This window comes from Bacillus rossius (genome assembly GCF_032445375.1).
Source record: "Bacillus rossius redtenbacheri isolate Brsri chromosome 4 unlocalized genomic scaffold, Brsri_v3 Brsri_v3_scf4_1, whole genome shotgun sequence".
Taxonomy (NCBI): Eukaryota; Metazoa; Arthropoda; class Insecta; order Phasmatodea; family Bacillidae; genus Bacillus; species Bacillus rossius.
The window spans coordinates 9695639-9711702 of record NW_026962010.1 but is presented as its reverse complement, the minus strand read 5'-3'; the positions used below and the strand labels follow the sequence as shown (position 1 = coordinate 9711702).

General features: G+C 37.5%; 1 protein-coding gene across 3 annotated transcripts in view; it reads left to right on the top strand.

Moving 5' to 3' along the window:
* LOC134541641 (protein phosphatase 1 regulatory subunit 37) overlaps positions 1 to 16064 on the top strand; it is a 107253-nt gene that overhangs the window by 58291 nt on the left and 32898 nt on the right. For all 3 annotated transcript variants that reach the window (XM_063385218.1, XM_063385217.1, XM_063385219.1), the window contains exons 5-7: positions 6279 to 6429; positions 9303 to 9432; positions 13109 to 13247. In XM_063385218.1, the coding sequence (XP_063241288.1) occupies positions 6279 to 6429; positions 9303 to 9432; positions 13109 to 13247 (420 nt within the window). The remainder of the gene's footprint in view (positions 1 to 6278; positions 6430 to 9302; positions 9433 to 13108; positions 13248 to 16064) is intronic.

Genomic DNA, 16064 nt, shown 5'->3' with positions numbered 1-16064 from the left:
CCCAAAAATTTTGCTTGCTGGATATTATTTATGGTGGTGTGATTTTTTCAGCCCTGATCGATTTGTCCGTTGGCTGCTGCCCTCGAGAGAAGACTTTTTTTTTTTACTGAAACACGAGTGACCCCTATGACACAGCAAAAATGTTTTTGTTGTTATCTTTAAAAGATTTGTGCAATGGGAGTGCATGACTTGATGTAAGTTTTTGGACATACGCCATTGCTAAGAACTTTTTCTGTTGAAGAAAAACTAATAAATAAAATAAATAAATAAAAATAAAAATACTCAAAAAAAGATACAAAAAACACACAAAATTAAGCAAACAATTGCTGTTGTCAACAAGGATATGAACACCACAAAATATTCCGAACCAGGAATATGGTCAGCAAACAAAGAAAAAACAAAGAAAAATGTACTAAGAGAACGAAAAAATCCCCACAAATGATGACAACACAAAAATATTGAAACCCAAAATAATTCAGCACAACAGTTGAAGCGAGACAAAAAACATGACAAAACGAAAAAACAAACAAATACAATAGTTTTACCTAAACAGAAACAAGCGACGTTTCGGGAACTGCTATCTGCTCCCGTCCTCAGGCAGAGACGCACATGGTACGGAAACACAGGTGCGACTGAGAAGGGGCTGGAAAATGAGGGTATTTATCAGAGAAAGGGCTACATCTTGCTCAGCCAATGACAGACGAGCTGTCTCCCCATTGGCTGTGCACCATGTAGTTAAAGCGGATTGGTTATGGTGGGTTGAGTATTGGCTATTGTTTTGTGCTGCAGGGATGTTTCTCTCTTTATCAAAGGGATCCACATATTTTTTAATTCAATGCTCTGCTGGCTGAAAATATTTTTATTGCTAATAATGAAGGCTGATTCTTTGATTTTCCTTTTTATTTTATCGGATTCCTGTATGAGTGGTGTGGAGTCTTCCCAGAGAATTTTGTGGCTATTTTCCCATGTATGTTCAGCAAGTCTGGATTTTAGGGTTTCACCCTTCTTGCAGTTGTTTTTGTGTTCTTTGATTCGGGTGGATAGAGCTCTGCCAGTTTCACCTATGTACATGTGGCCACATTCACAGGGGATTTGATACACACAGTTGTGAGTTTGTAATTTTTCTGTGGCTGGTTTCACCTTGGTAACAATACTTTTAATAGTAGATTTAGAACGGAATGCTGTTTGAAGTCCATATTTATTTCCTAGGCGTCTTATTTTTTCTGAAAGCCCTTGAACATATGGAATAACTAGGGTTCCTGCAGGTTTCTCAGTTTCTGTGGATTTGAGTGTTTTGTTGGATTTCAAATGCTGTTTGATGGTGTTGACAGGGTAACCATTGGCTATGAGTTCTTTTTTTATATGATTGTGTTCAACCGCAATAGATTTCTCATCAGAACAAATAATCTCAGCTCGGTTGGTTAGTGTGTGAATTATGCCAGTTTTTGTTGTTTTGGGATGGTTGGATGCAAAATTAAGGTATTGGCCTGTGTGCGTAGGTTTCCTGTATACTTTTGTTTCCAGGCTGTTGTTTTTTCTGCTGACTAGTACATCCAGGAAAGGAATGCTACCTTTGGTTTCTTTTTCATATGTGAATTTTATTGATGGCCTCAGAGAGTTGAGGTGGTTCACAAATTCCTCCAAAGTTTCAGGTCCATGTTGCCAGACAGTGAAGGTATCATCCACATAACGGAGCCAGATTTTTGGAGGGCTATTACTTTTGCTAAGTGCTTCTTGCTCAAAGTTTTCCATAAATATATTGGCCATAAATGGTGAAAGAGAAGAGCCCATTGCCATGCCATCGGTCTGTTTGTAGAAAATATCCTTGAACTGGAAATATGTTGTGGTGACACAGAGGGTAATCATTTCCATGATGGATGGGATTGGTATTATAGTTCTGTTCTTTAGGGTTGGATCAGCTTCCAATTTCGCCTTGACAATGCTGAGTGTTTCGGCTACTGGCACATTAGTGAAGAGGCTTTGGACATCAAAACTCACCAGGGTATCATTGTTTTCTATTTTCAGTGTTTTGACTATAGAAATAAAATGATTAGAATCTTTGACAAATGTATCTGTCTGTCCTGCTAGTGGCTCAACAATTTTCAGGAGATATTTTGATAGTTTCTGGCATGGGGAATTACAACAACTGATGATCGGGCGCAGAGGCATGTCGGGTTTATGAATCTTTGGAAGACCGTAAATGTGGGGTGCTTTACTGCTGTGTGGTGTCAGTTCTGATCTAGTTTTTTCTGGGATGTGATTCTGATGTTTTTTTAGAGTTTGGTACACTTTTCTTTCAATGCTGGCTGTGGGGTCTTTTACCAGTTTTGTATATTGATCTGTGGTGATCAAATCAGTAATTTTTTGCTCATAGTCTGGTTTGTCAAGTATGACTGTAGCACGACCCTTATCGGCTGGGAGGATTACAATGGTATGGTCGGATTTCAGAGTTTTGATGGCCTTTAGTTCATCAGGCGGCAGATTCGGTTTAGGTGGACCAGCTGAAGTGATTGCTGTACGCACATTCCAACGAAATTCATCTTGTTTGGCGGCAGGAAGTTTGTATATTGCACTCTCAACAGATGAAACTATGTCAAGTGCAGGAATGTGTCGTGGAGCAATGCTGAAATTGAGGCCTTTTTGTAAAACATTTTCCTCGCTTTTGGACAGCTTTCTTGAAGATGAATTAACGACAGTGTTGATGCTCTGTGTTGTGGGATGTGTTTTTGTATTCATCTTACTCGTCAGTTTGGCTAATTTATCTTTTTGCTTCTCTTTGCACTGTAGAGACCTCTTTTGGACCAGATTCGTGATGGACTGATAGATGCGATTGAAATCTTTAGTATTGAGGGTAGACTGAATTTCAAGCTGTAGTGCCGAAATTTCATTGTTCAAATGTGATTTTTGGCAGTGATATGCGGCAATTCTTTCACTCAGAAGCTTTTGGCTGGCTTTCAAGGTTATTTGTTGAGCCTGTTTGCTGTTGACCGGGGATTTGATTGTGAGTCCTCTAGGAATGACTCCCTTACTGCGACATTTACAGAGAAAAGTCAAGTTATTCGAACATTGTGATAAATCAATTAATTTCTTTTCCAACTTCCTCAGAGAAATATGCATACCGGGTCCATACCGGGCATTGATGTTATCTTTAAAAGATTTGTGCAATGGGAGTGCATGACTTGATGTAAGTTTTTGGACATACGCCATTGCTAAGAACTTTTTCTGTTGAAGAAAAACTAATAAATAAAATAAATAAATAAAAATAAAAATACTCAAAAAAAGATACAAAAAACACACAAAATTAAGCAAACAATTGCTGTTGTCAACAAGGATATGAACACCACAAAATATTCCGAACCAGGAATATGGTCAGCAAACAAAGAAAAAACAAAGAAAAATGTACTAAGAGAACGAAAAAATCCCCACAAATGATGACAACACAAAAATATTGAAACCCAAAATAATTCAGCACAACAGTTGAAGCGAGACAAAAAACATGACAAAACGAAAAAACAAACAAATACAATAGTTTTACCTAAACAGAAACAAGCGACGTTTCGGGAACTGCTATCTGCTCCCGTCCTCAGGCAGAGACGCACATGGTACGGAAACACAGGTGCGACTGAGAAGGGGCTGGAAAATGAGGGTATTTATCAGAGAAAGGGCTACATCTTGCTCAGCCAATGACAGACGAGCTGTCTCCCCATTGGCTGTGCACCATGTAGTTAAAGCGGATTGGTTATGGTGGGTTGAGTATTGGCTATTGTTTTGTGCTGCAGGGATGTTTCTCTCTTTATCAAAGGGATCCACATATTTTTTAATTCAATGCTCTGCTGGCTGAAAATATTTTTATTGCTAATAATGAAGGCTGATTCTTTGATTTTCCTTTTTATTTTATCGGATTCCTGTATGAGTGGTGTGGAGTCTTCCCAGAGAATTTTGTGGCTATTTTCCCATGTATGTTCAGCAAGTCTGGATTTTAGGGTTTCACCCTTCTTGCAGTTGTTTTTGTGTTCTTTGATTCGGGTGGATAGAGCTCTGCCAGTTTCACCTATGTACATGTGGCCACATTCACAGGGGATTTGATACACACAGTTGTGAGTTTGTAATTTTTCTGTGGCTGGTTTCACCTTGGTAACAATACTTTTAATAGTAGATTTAGAACGGAATGCTGTTTGAAGTCCATATTTATTTCCTAGGCGTCTTATTTTTTCTGAAAGCCCTTGAACATATGGAATAACTAGGGTTCCTGCAGGTTTCTCAGTTTCTGTGGATTTGAGTGTTTTGTTGGATTTCAAATGCTGTTTGATGGTGTTGACAGGGTAACCATTGGCTATGAGTTCTTTTTTTATATGATTGTGTTCAACCGCAATAGATTTCTCATCAGAACAAATAATCTCAGCTCGGTTGGTTAGTGTGTGAATTATGCCAGTTTTTGTTGTTTTGGGATGGTTGGATGCAAAATTAAGGTATTGGCCTGTGTGCGTAGGTTTCCTGTATACTTTTGTTTCCAGGCTGTTGTTTTTTCTGCTGACTAGTACATCCAGGAAAGGAATGCTACCTTTGGTTTCTTTTTCATATGTGAATTTTATTGATGGCCTCAGAGAGTTGAGGTGGTTCACAAATTCCTCCAAAGTTTCAGGTCCATGTTGCCAGACAGTGAAGGTATCATCCACATAACGGAGCCAGATTTTTGGAGGGCTATTACTTTTGCTAAGTGCTTCTTGCTCAAAGTTTTCCATAAATATATTGGCCATAAATGGTGAAAGAGAAGAGCCCATTGCCATGCCATCGGTCTGTTTGTAGAAAATATCCTTGAACTGGAAATATGTTGTGGTGACACAGAGGGTAATCATTTCCATGATGGATGGGATTGGTATTATAGTTCTGTTCTTTAGGGTTGGATCAGCTTCCAATTTCGCCTTGACAATGCTGAGTGTTTCGGCTACTGGCACATTAGTGAAGAGGCTTTGGACATCAAAACTCACCAGGGTATCATTGTTTTCTATTTTCAGTGTTTTGACTATAGAAATAAAATGATTAGAATCTTTGACAAATGTATCTGTCTGTCCTGCTAGTGGCTCAACAATTTTCAGGAGATATTTTGTGCTGTTGTGCTGAATTATTTTGGGTTTCAATATTTTTGTGTTGTCATCATTTGTGGGGATTTTTTCGTTCTCTTAGTACATTTTTCTTTGTTTTTTCTTTGTTTGCTGACCATATTCCTGGTTCGGAATATTTTGTGGTGTTCATATCCTTGTTGACAACAGCAATTGTTTGCTTAATTTTGTGTGTTTTTTGTATCTTTTTTTGAGTATTTTTATTTTTATTTATTTATTTTATTTATTAGTTTTTCTTCAACAGAAAAAGTTCTTAGCAATGGCGTATGTCCAAAAACTTACATCAAGTCAATGTTTTTGTTACTTGAATCCTCAAGTATTCCAACCGCTACAGTCAATTAAGGCCTATCGGAACACTTTTTTTTTAAAAAAAAAAAAACATCATCCTTAAACTCAGATATATTGATTAGCAGTAATATCAAAAAAAGTATAATTGCTTATAGAAAGTTATTTGTTTGAATTTGGTGATTTACAAAAAAAAAATTAATTTTTGTTTATGTTCCGTAAGGTTTAGCTTTGCGGCAAACTTTTGTATTTCCAGTGCCATAACAGTTTCAGTGGTGGTCCTACGGGAGGGACGAGGGGACAATCGTCCGCCCCTCGTCTCCAAACTCACAGAACTAAAAATAACTGGAGATATAGAAAAAAAATAAAATTTCAAGATGTCAGAAATCCATTGAAATAGCCTGAGGGGCAATTATTTTCTAAATTTTTGACAAACTATTTAACTTTCACATCTACTACCCTAAACCCTCCGGTCATCTAGTATCTTCCCTCCACCCAGGGGTGCAACAACAGGGGGGGGGGGGGGCGTATGGCAAGGGCATTATGCCCCCCCTCTGAAACCGTGAAGTGGGGGCAAACGGGGGCAAAGAAAGTGCTGTGTATTCAATTTTTAGATGATAAAACTGCTTAAATAGCACCATTTTCCACCTTGAAATACAGATTTTCCCGGGGGAGGACCCCCGGAGCCCCCACTTCAATAGGGGGGGATAGATGATTATTTATAAAAAGGTATATTGCCCCCCCTTTGGAAATGTAGTTGTTGCACCCCTGGGTACACCCACCGCCAAATCGCCCCTCCTGAAGGTGAAAGCGGGGTCCGCCCCTCCAGACCGAGCGCCCGGCAGCTGTGTGCATGCGTGTGTGTGCCGGCAGATGCGGTGTCTGTCGGAGCTGGAGGCCCGGGGCGTGCTCTTCACGGAGCAGTACATGCCCGTCCTCAGCCGCTCGCTGCGCCTCAGCTCCAACCTTGAGGTGCTGCGGCTGGACAACTGCAACCTGTCGGGCCGCCTGCTCATCATCCTGGGTGAGCTGCTGCTCTCTCGCTTCGTCTTGTAACTTCCACTGCTCAAGGGTTTTCAACCATGAAGGAACGGTAACCCAGAGATCATACCCCTGGATTTCTTCACTGTTTATTTTCAATCTCTCATCTTATAACTTTTGACTGTCAAAAATAAAATGCTCAAGGTTTTGTAGCCATGAAGGAACGGTATCCCAGAGATCATACCCCTGGATTTCTTCACTGTTTATTTTCAATCCCTAAGCCCCTTATCTAAAACGGTTCCAAAACCTCCTTGCTCAGCACCACATCAGAAATATGTAACTTCCTGTATAGCATCGTTAAAAAAAATTGCAGTTCCGCTACAAGCACAGTTCACTCTGAAAGCATTCTTCACTCCGAAAACAAAGTTGCTGCACTTTAAAAATACTGTTCTTTTCTAACAAAGTTCACATAGTAAAATTCAAACTATTTTATTTCATACTAACTTTACTTAACAACACAAGTTTGTAATAAAAATATATTTAAAACTAATTATACAGTTGTTGCATCCAGTTCCCACCTGAAAAATGGGCTCCCAGGTCTTGAAATGCCACCATGTCTAGTCGTGTCTTTTCTGTAGTTATTTGATTTGTTTGTGTTGTATTGTTTGGTGTTGTGATAGTTTTCTCTTGTGTTTTTTTTTGCTGTTTTTATTTGTGTATGCAAAATTGTTTTACCATAATCATAATTTCTTATGACATATTTCTTGTTAGGTGTATTTCTTCAAACATTCTATGACAGTTTGATGTATTGAATTATAATTGTATGTGAACTCCAATTGTTCTTTCTATCTAAATGGAATATGTATATTTGAGTCATTTTGTGTAATCCTCAGATAAAATTAGTGTTAAGGGCAATCATTATTACGTAAAACCTAGAAAAACTTATCTGGTACAGTGTAAAGTGTTAATCCGGCACGTTAGATACCTTGGCCGTAACTGAATTGCAGATTTTGCTGGATTATCAGACATCAATACAAACTAAAAATACAAATTCAGTTCAATAGTATTTCAAGCTGCTCTATAGAAAGAAAAAACAAAAAAAAAAACAAATGAGTATTGGTTTTCTTGAAGAAATTGTATTAAATCAGGAATTTCATTCTTTTGAAGGTTATCACTATTTACAACCATGGTCTTCAATTCTTACTCCAGTCGATAAACAAACATTTTGCTGATTCTGCACATTCTGTAATCCGGCACCAATTGAGTCACTCACGTTCAGATTTTTCCAGATAGATTTTAGCATTGGCCTTCGCTGCCCAGTATCATCACTGCACTGCCAGCATTTTGAGTTCTGACTTTATCTTTTTAGTTTCTGTACTGTGTTTCTTTTTTCTAGCGTGTTACATTTCACACTTCACACGCTAGAAAAACAGTACGGAATTGAAAACCATGGTTGTAAATAGTGATAACCTTCAAAAGAATGAAATTCCTGATATAATACAATTTCTTAGACATAGGCCATTGCAGTTTTGCACTTTGTCATGGAAAAAAAATTCAAGAATGGAATTAAGAAATAAAAATGAAAACATTAATTTACAGAAAATAAGTTTAAATCAGCTATGTCAAACATATAAACCAAACTATGTACCTAAACAGGTATTATGGACAACACATTGATGAAAGCACAGACGAACACTTTCAAACTAAAATACCAGACAGCACAAGATATTCGTGAAATGAACTTAGTCAAAAAATATCCAATGGTACATATACAAGAAATTGTATTAAATCAAAATTTTCCCATTGCGTGAATCATTTAAAGAACAGAATGAAATTACTGTTTCAAGTGTTCATTGTGAGATTAGTTCATTCTTAAGTTAAGTTGAAGGTATAGATTTTCATGACAGATTGTAAAGAACAAAGCTTCAAAAAAATTTGTTCTCTGTGATTTCCTAAAAAAATTAATTTAATTGGTTATCACTTTTTTACTCAAGGTCTTCAGTTGTCAACTAGTCTTACTGGACAGTCAGGTAACACCTAGTTTGTCTTTGCTGTTTGTTGGAATGGGGTATAACTCTCATCATTAACAGAAAACACGTAATTATTCAGAGGGTGTTTAGTTTGTCAGTACAGCAAATTTTAATGATTAAATGCTTGAATTGTATTGAAATAAATCAAAGGAAATGACTGAAATGTGTGGAAATATTATCTACTTGAACATATTAATGTGAAATAATTGAATTAATCTGAAACGGTACAAAAATAAAATGAAGTAAAATTACATGAAAAAGCATCAAAAGAACCCCATTTATAACGAAATATAGTACTTTAATAGAATCAAATTTCAATGATTAAATGCTTGAATTGTAACGAAATAAATCAAAGGAAATAAATTAAATGTGTTGAAATGTTATCTACTTGAACATATTAATGTGAAATAACCGAAATTATCTTAACCGATACAAATGGAAATAAAATACATCCACGTATACCAAAATGAATCAGAAACCTAATACAACAAATAAATCACTTGATAAGTGATGAGTAGGGGCATGCAGATTTCGCGAAAAGATTTCGCGACTAGATGAAAGTTATAACGCTGTAGCACCATCTGTGTTTTGTGATTGGGTGAGTTTCTCCCAGGTACATGTCGATTGTAACAACACCAATCACAGCGATTCAGTGCGGAAGCAAACACGTCCTGAGTGGCTCGGTCATACAAGGCAACGACTTCTCTCGCCAGACGGCCGCCAATCATGAGGGAGAAACCACAGGTGCGGGTGTACCTTGTTGCAGACTAATGAGTGTTCGGATCTTTTCGCGAAAAATGCCTGCCCCTGGTGGTAAGTGGAGTTGGGGGGGGGGGGGGGGGGGAGAGACGCAGCACGGCTACTCCTCCCTGGTGTGTGGTTGCAGCTGCCGCGCTGAAGCTGAACACGGGCCTGCGCGAGCTGTACCTGGCGGACAACAACCTGAGTGTGTCCGACGCCATGCAGCTGGGGGCTCTGCTTCGCTCCAACAACACGCTGCAGCTGCTCGACATAAGGTCAGTGCAGTGCGTTCGTCGTCGGGAATTTCTGATTCCCGGCGAGGTAAATTCTGGGTGGTCAAGTGATGGAAAGTGCAGTGGATGTAGCTTTTGGCTGCAGTGTTTCCTTGGATACGGCCGCCTGCCTGACCTACGCTCTTCCATTACTGCTTCACGGCGGAACTGAGACTAGTGGTGTACTACTGGCTCGCTGTAGGAAAGGTTTTGACGGAGATTAAAAACTGACGAAAACTAGCTTCTACTGCGTAGCTCAGGTTCCCCCCTCCCTTCTTTGCGACAGAATTTCCATCACTCCCCTCTCAGTCGCAAAGAAGGAAGGGGGGGAACCTAAGCTGCGCAGTAGAAGCTAGTTTTCGTCAGTTTTTAATCTCCGTCAAAACCTTTCCTACAGCGAGCCAGTAGTACAGATTTCAAAAGACGGGATGTTGCGACTTGAAGTCGATGTGGCAACCCTGCTTCTCTCAGGGCGAGGTGTTTGCAACGGCCCGACGGTGGCGAACAAGGCGTGGTCGGCGTTGGACGCGAGGTCCAGTCGCTCTCGACTTGTCAGTGATTTGTTATCATACAGACCCTGTGTTTTTTATCACGCTATGTTTCCAACTGCCATACTTGAAGACAGGATGACGAAAACAACGACAAGGAGCAGTCGAAACCACCAGACGAAAACATAATAAAGTTGTGAAATCATTAATAAAAAGTGGTTTTGACAGTTCCTAGAAATTACTCAGATGTTATAGTGCTATGTAATTTGTTTGATTCAAAGAGTATGGTTATTTTGTAACACAAAGTGGTTTTTGTTCAAAGGATGAACAGTTAATTGTATATAATAAAGGGTAGTTAGTAAAATTACCCTAGAATAATGTAAAGAAACAATGTGAAATTTCAACTTAAATAATACTGATGCCAATGTTTTGGTTCAGTGTAGGTTGGAAAAAAAAGCTTAGAAATTACATATTCTTCCAAAATGGAGTTTTGTCTTTTTGTAGGTAGTTTTTAAAACTTTCTTTATTGTTCTGTCTTAAATCCATTAAAAAGTAGTAAATACGATAAAAAAAAATTACTTTTATTTTGTCTTGAAAAAATAAAAAAATAATTTTTTTTTTGAAGTGACAACTTTAACTAGCATCCGTACTCTTGTACATAGCTTTCTTGGAAGTGTTAGTGCAAGCAAAATGTTTCCATATTGCGTACCTTGGCGCTGTCAGCTCAAGAGCATGCCTGCCTCGTGCACCGTGGGTCACCACTGAACTGTCTCCTGATACCTCTGAAATATAAAAACAATGGGGGAAAAAATATCATGTAAACAACAACAATTTTGTTATTGTGATTATTAATTAGAGTAAATTATTGTTGTCTACTCTAATTCAAATACGTAATAGTTAGCCTTAGAAATTTTTTTAAAACTTGGAAGAAATTAATTTTTAAACAATTTTAAAAGTTTAAAATATTAAAATGTCACTGGTACATCTTTAATCATTTATGTTTAAAATATAATATAATATCATTCAAATAACCAAAAAAAAAAAAAGGGAAATATTTTGTTACTCAAAAATTTTTAAGCAGACTTATAGTTTAGTTGATTGGTAAAAAAAATGAAATAATCTGAAATTATTTAGATATTGGTCAATGCATTTATTTTTACAGTTGGTTGAAGTACAGTAGAGAATGTGAAATGTGGGAATGTATGTAGGTGGCTGTGTGAAAGTTTTAAGTTTAGCTGTTAACCATAGATGTATGTACTCCACGTGTGGATGTGAATGGCAGCGTAGAGTACCTGTGTCAAGTAGGCACTTGATAAAGCGGTTTAGTTGATTGGCAGCAGGCCATGCTCTACAGAATGTAACATGCATGGCAGTATCGTTTGTTATATTTGTATTTATTTATATTTATATTAATATGTAATTGTCATATGCCCACCAACAGCCGAGAGCTTAAGCAGTGGTGGGCACGACATACCGTGTTTTATCGCATAATCGTCGCACATTTTATACTAAAATCAAGTTTGAAAAGTAGGAGTGCAATTTTTATTTTTAAAAAAAAATAGGTAAAGTTGTTCATAAAAACAAAACCCATTCATGGAAAATACATTTATTTAAAAAAATATAGTATACAAATGCATGCCAAACAATTTAAATTAATGAGTCAAACAACAAAAACCTTTCTTCAACTTTAAATAGAAAAACAAAATCTGAGACCCGAATGCGAGCCTGAACTAACTAATAACATTCGTTGTAGTTCACACTTACCACAAAAAAGTGCGGGCCATCAAATGTACTTAACTCGGCACTCGACAGAGAGCACGCGTTGCATGCAATTGGCGAGATATCAATAACGATATTCAACTACGTGTGCGCGCTCTATACGGGAAGCACCATAACCAAACATGAATGATGCCAACTAGCACTGGCTACATTTTTGTAAGCGGTACACCACGGCGATGCAGACGAACAGATAAAGCTTATAACGTTTAAAAACGTCTTTAAAAGAAAATTTACACATCAGACAACTTTGTATATCCTTTAATTAAATAAGTAAGTGGTAATGTCAGAATAAATATTAGATTTATACTTTAAAATACATCATTTTATACGGAAAAAATACCTACACAAAGCACTTGGAATCTAATAGCGGGACCAAAAAACATCATGCAACAATTACGCGAGAGGTTTTTTTTATTCAAATTTTGATGCTCTAAAATATTGGTGCGAATATCATGTGCGGGCAACGATCATGCGATTAAAGTACATGCATACTATCTAGTGTCAATACAACATGACGGGATAGCGTACTGTGTGCAGACCTTTTCAAAGAAAATTATCATCGTGAACAATTAACGAGGTGTAACAGTGGGCTTCTATACACACATAATATCTGAATCTTTAAAAGTTTTCGGATCACTTCGGAACTTTCAGAACACAAGTCAAAATGCAAAAAAGTTATAAGTTGAACAGGTACCTGCTTTAAAATATGACTGCTGAACATTTTGCGGGGTATCATTTATTACATAGTGTAGTGGGTCACTCTCCAGTAATAAATTTAATAATGCCCAACTGCAAAGGAAAAGCTTTATTTTCACCACCTTTTCACAGCTCCTTCCAATTCACCATTACAAGCCTCTCTCCCCCTCCCAAGACAAAGTTACATATCCTTTCGCGGCCAATATTTGCACTTACTTCAACCAAATATACACTTCAAAGTAACATAAGTTTAACAAATAAACCACAAATTCATTTACTTTACCATTATTTAACAGCTTACAATAACTTCCGGCAACCTATAAAGAAATAGTTCCGGCACAATATGGCGGCAGCCTACAGCGATTTTCTCCCAAATAAAGTGAAACGTCACTTGGCCAATCACATCTAACTAGGTCACACCACAGCACTTTCAAACACCTCTTGGCGCCAGCTGGGCGGCCCTTCCTTACTCCTTCTTCCCCAACACCCGGCTTAAACTTCAATTTATAAATCATCTCTGCCAGAAATCACCAACAGAAACAAAGGAGTTTTGGAAAAACATTTGAGGAATGCAGAGACAAATATTTCAACACGAAACATAACACAAGAATAAATAGATTTTTTATCTTCTCAAAACCCCACGCTAAAGAATCCTTACAATGGGGTGGTCTGCGAAGGTGGTTGAAACGACCGGCGAGGTTGCGCTTGTGTTGCAGCAACAACTGCGTGCAGGACGCGGGCGTGGGCCACATCCTGGACGGCCTGACGGAGCAGGCGGGCGGCGGCCTGGGCGTGCTGGTGCTCTGGAACAACCACCTCACCCGCAACTCCTCCACGCACTTCGCCCGCGCCGTGGTAGGCCCTGCTGTGCTGTCCTGTGGCTGTGGCTCCGGGTCCTGGTTGTCTTATCATTGTACTAACTTGTTACTTTCAGTGTGACAGCTTTTTGACGTGACTACGTCTGATAAATCGATGAACGCCGGCTGCACGCACAAAAAAGTGTCCCGTTGCGCACATTGTCCCGTTACACTGTCGGCGAGTGTGGTAATAATAGGTTGTGTTACAATTTACTAAATAAATTATGGTGATTCATATAATTACGTATTGATGATAGATCTTTGATTGCAGTTTATTTATATGAAAACTTGTTCATAATTTTATATTCAAACTTCATAGCTAAACGCCAATTTTTAAAATTAATTACAAGTCATCTACACGTGAACTGTTTCGTCGACTGTTTATGAAGTGAAGTGAAAAAAGTTAATGTGGTTTTCATTGCTTATTTTATTACAACAACAATTTTTGGCAATAAAGGTTAATTATTATTCTTGCATTTTAAAAATCTGATTACTAGTATAATTTGAAGTATTTATTCTTTTATTATTAAAATGAAAATGATTAAATTTTATTCATAAAAGTATGCAATCAATTCATCAATGTTTTGTTATGACGTCACGTTAAACTGTCGTCCTTAAACCGACTTTACAGACAACCAATTTTTTTTTAAGATTTATTATAAGATTGTTACATAATATTTTGATTATACCTAGTTATTGGTTTAGTTAGGTTTTACTTTTTAAGTTTGTTACACAAGTTTCGTTAAGTTAGTAATTGGTATTTTTTAACCCCCCCCCCCCCCCCCCTTGCCCTTTTTTTTCAAACCACAAATCATTATAAATCTACATAGGCTATAATATAAATCATTATAAAATTCCACTCATAATGGGTTGAAAAGGTGTAAATATGGTTTTATAATTAAAATCATATATTTGTAGTTAATCAAGCAGAAGTTAATATTGATTATTGATTATGAATATTAAACAAACAAAAACATCAAATTCATTTTTACTTCTTCCTGAGATTCCAATCCTAAGGGGATTAAAGGAGTAGTTTCGGTTTTATGAAGATAAATTTATGTCTTAAAATCTTTCAGAGCAGGAGATAAGAAACTGAGCATGAATAATATTCATAATTTCAATTTATTGAGATTTGACTGTTAATGGTGATATAAATGGGGTAATTTTTGAATTATAGAAAACAATAATGAACTAAAACTACACCAATGCTTCACTTAGAATGTCTTCAGATTGTGCGAGATTATTATTTTACTGCACCAGTCTTGAATATCACTTATGAAAATTTCAGTTAGCACGAAATCGCCTCAGGCAAATAAAAGGGGGGAGGACGCCATGAAGTCTGCTTCAGCTTGGTAAAGAACAGATGTACCATGACATACAGTTAGCTAAACGAGGGGGGGAATATATGTATGCGCAGCTTTGACTACACTATCGGCTGTTACAAGTTCAGTTGCGGCTATGTAGTGTAAAGGACCAGATGTTTTTAGTCCGTGCGTATGTCACCATGCTGTACCGTTGTTGCCCAGCCACAGACCAGGCTGTGATAAACTTCAATCCAGGCAGTGGCAGAGAACTCGCACAAACACAAGCAACATCTTATAAGTTGGATGCTGTTGGCTGTATTAGCTGGAATATATTTGACATTATATACCGGAACAGAAATGAACAGATGATTCACATGGAAAAGGTTGTTAAATGAATGGCGCAATGAAAAAAAAAAACCACAGGTCTGACAGGATTGATGTGAACCAAGCGTTGATACACTAATAAGCACTTGAATATTTGAAAAATTTTAATTTAAATATCCGAACAGTAATATTGGTTGCACTGTCAGTAAAGGATGGTTTGGAAAGTTCGCGGAAAGGTACGTGACATGAGTTGAAGGTCACACCCGGGCGGGCAAGTCAACCAGCCGACAGACAGTAACTATCTCCTGTTATGTGTTGTCACACAAAGTATTTGATGGTAGGTAGGCTTATAAAGATAAATGGTGTGACAGATTTATCGTTTAGTTTTATTATACACATTTATATTACATAAAGAATATTTCTTTAGACATTTCGGAACACATTAAGTAAATTAGCCTTGCTATTTATGTAGATCAATGCTTCAGAATATGCGATTTCGGATAACATGAACATTTTTAGGAATGCATTAGTTGTGCTAAGTGAGGGATTGGTGTACTAGGTTATCATTATTGTTTCCAAAAATTGAATCGGTCTATTGAAAAAGGCTGCAGCCCCACTTTATTTTTTACTAACTCTCTCTATTGTATGAATGCACTCAAGTGGCAGCCAATTGTTCCCTTTGAAAAGGCTATCTATATTGCTTCTCTACCCTTCCAATTTTCAGTAGTAGATAACAGGAGTGAAGCAAGGATATTGGTAAACGATGCGCCATGACCAGGAGTGTTCCAACGAGTCTTGAAATGTCCTAGGCAACCGTCCCGCTAGTCATGATGCAACTTTACTTAAGGATTTTCGAAATTTACCACATATTTTTTCTAAATAATATGCTACCAAAGTTGTGGGTGGTAAACTAGTAAAATATGTAACTATACATTCTGGATGTTTTTTTTTTTAAAACTTATTATTTTATCCAGATGCTTAGGCAGGAAAAAGAGGGGAGGGGGATTATGGGAATATACCCTTTCTCAGCTTTCTCTTCCCCCTCCATCCTGAAATACCTAGGACAGGGTACTTATTACTTTTGCAGTGGCACTTTACAACATAGAAAATAGAACTTTAGAGGTTGTTAAGTTAGAAAAATTATTAAGTATTGTTAGAAATGTTTGAAAAAAAATTTTCCCTGCTTA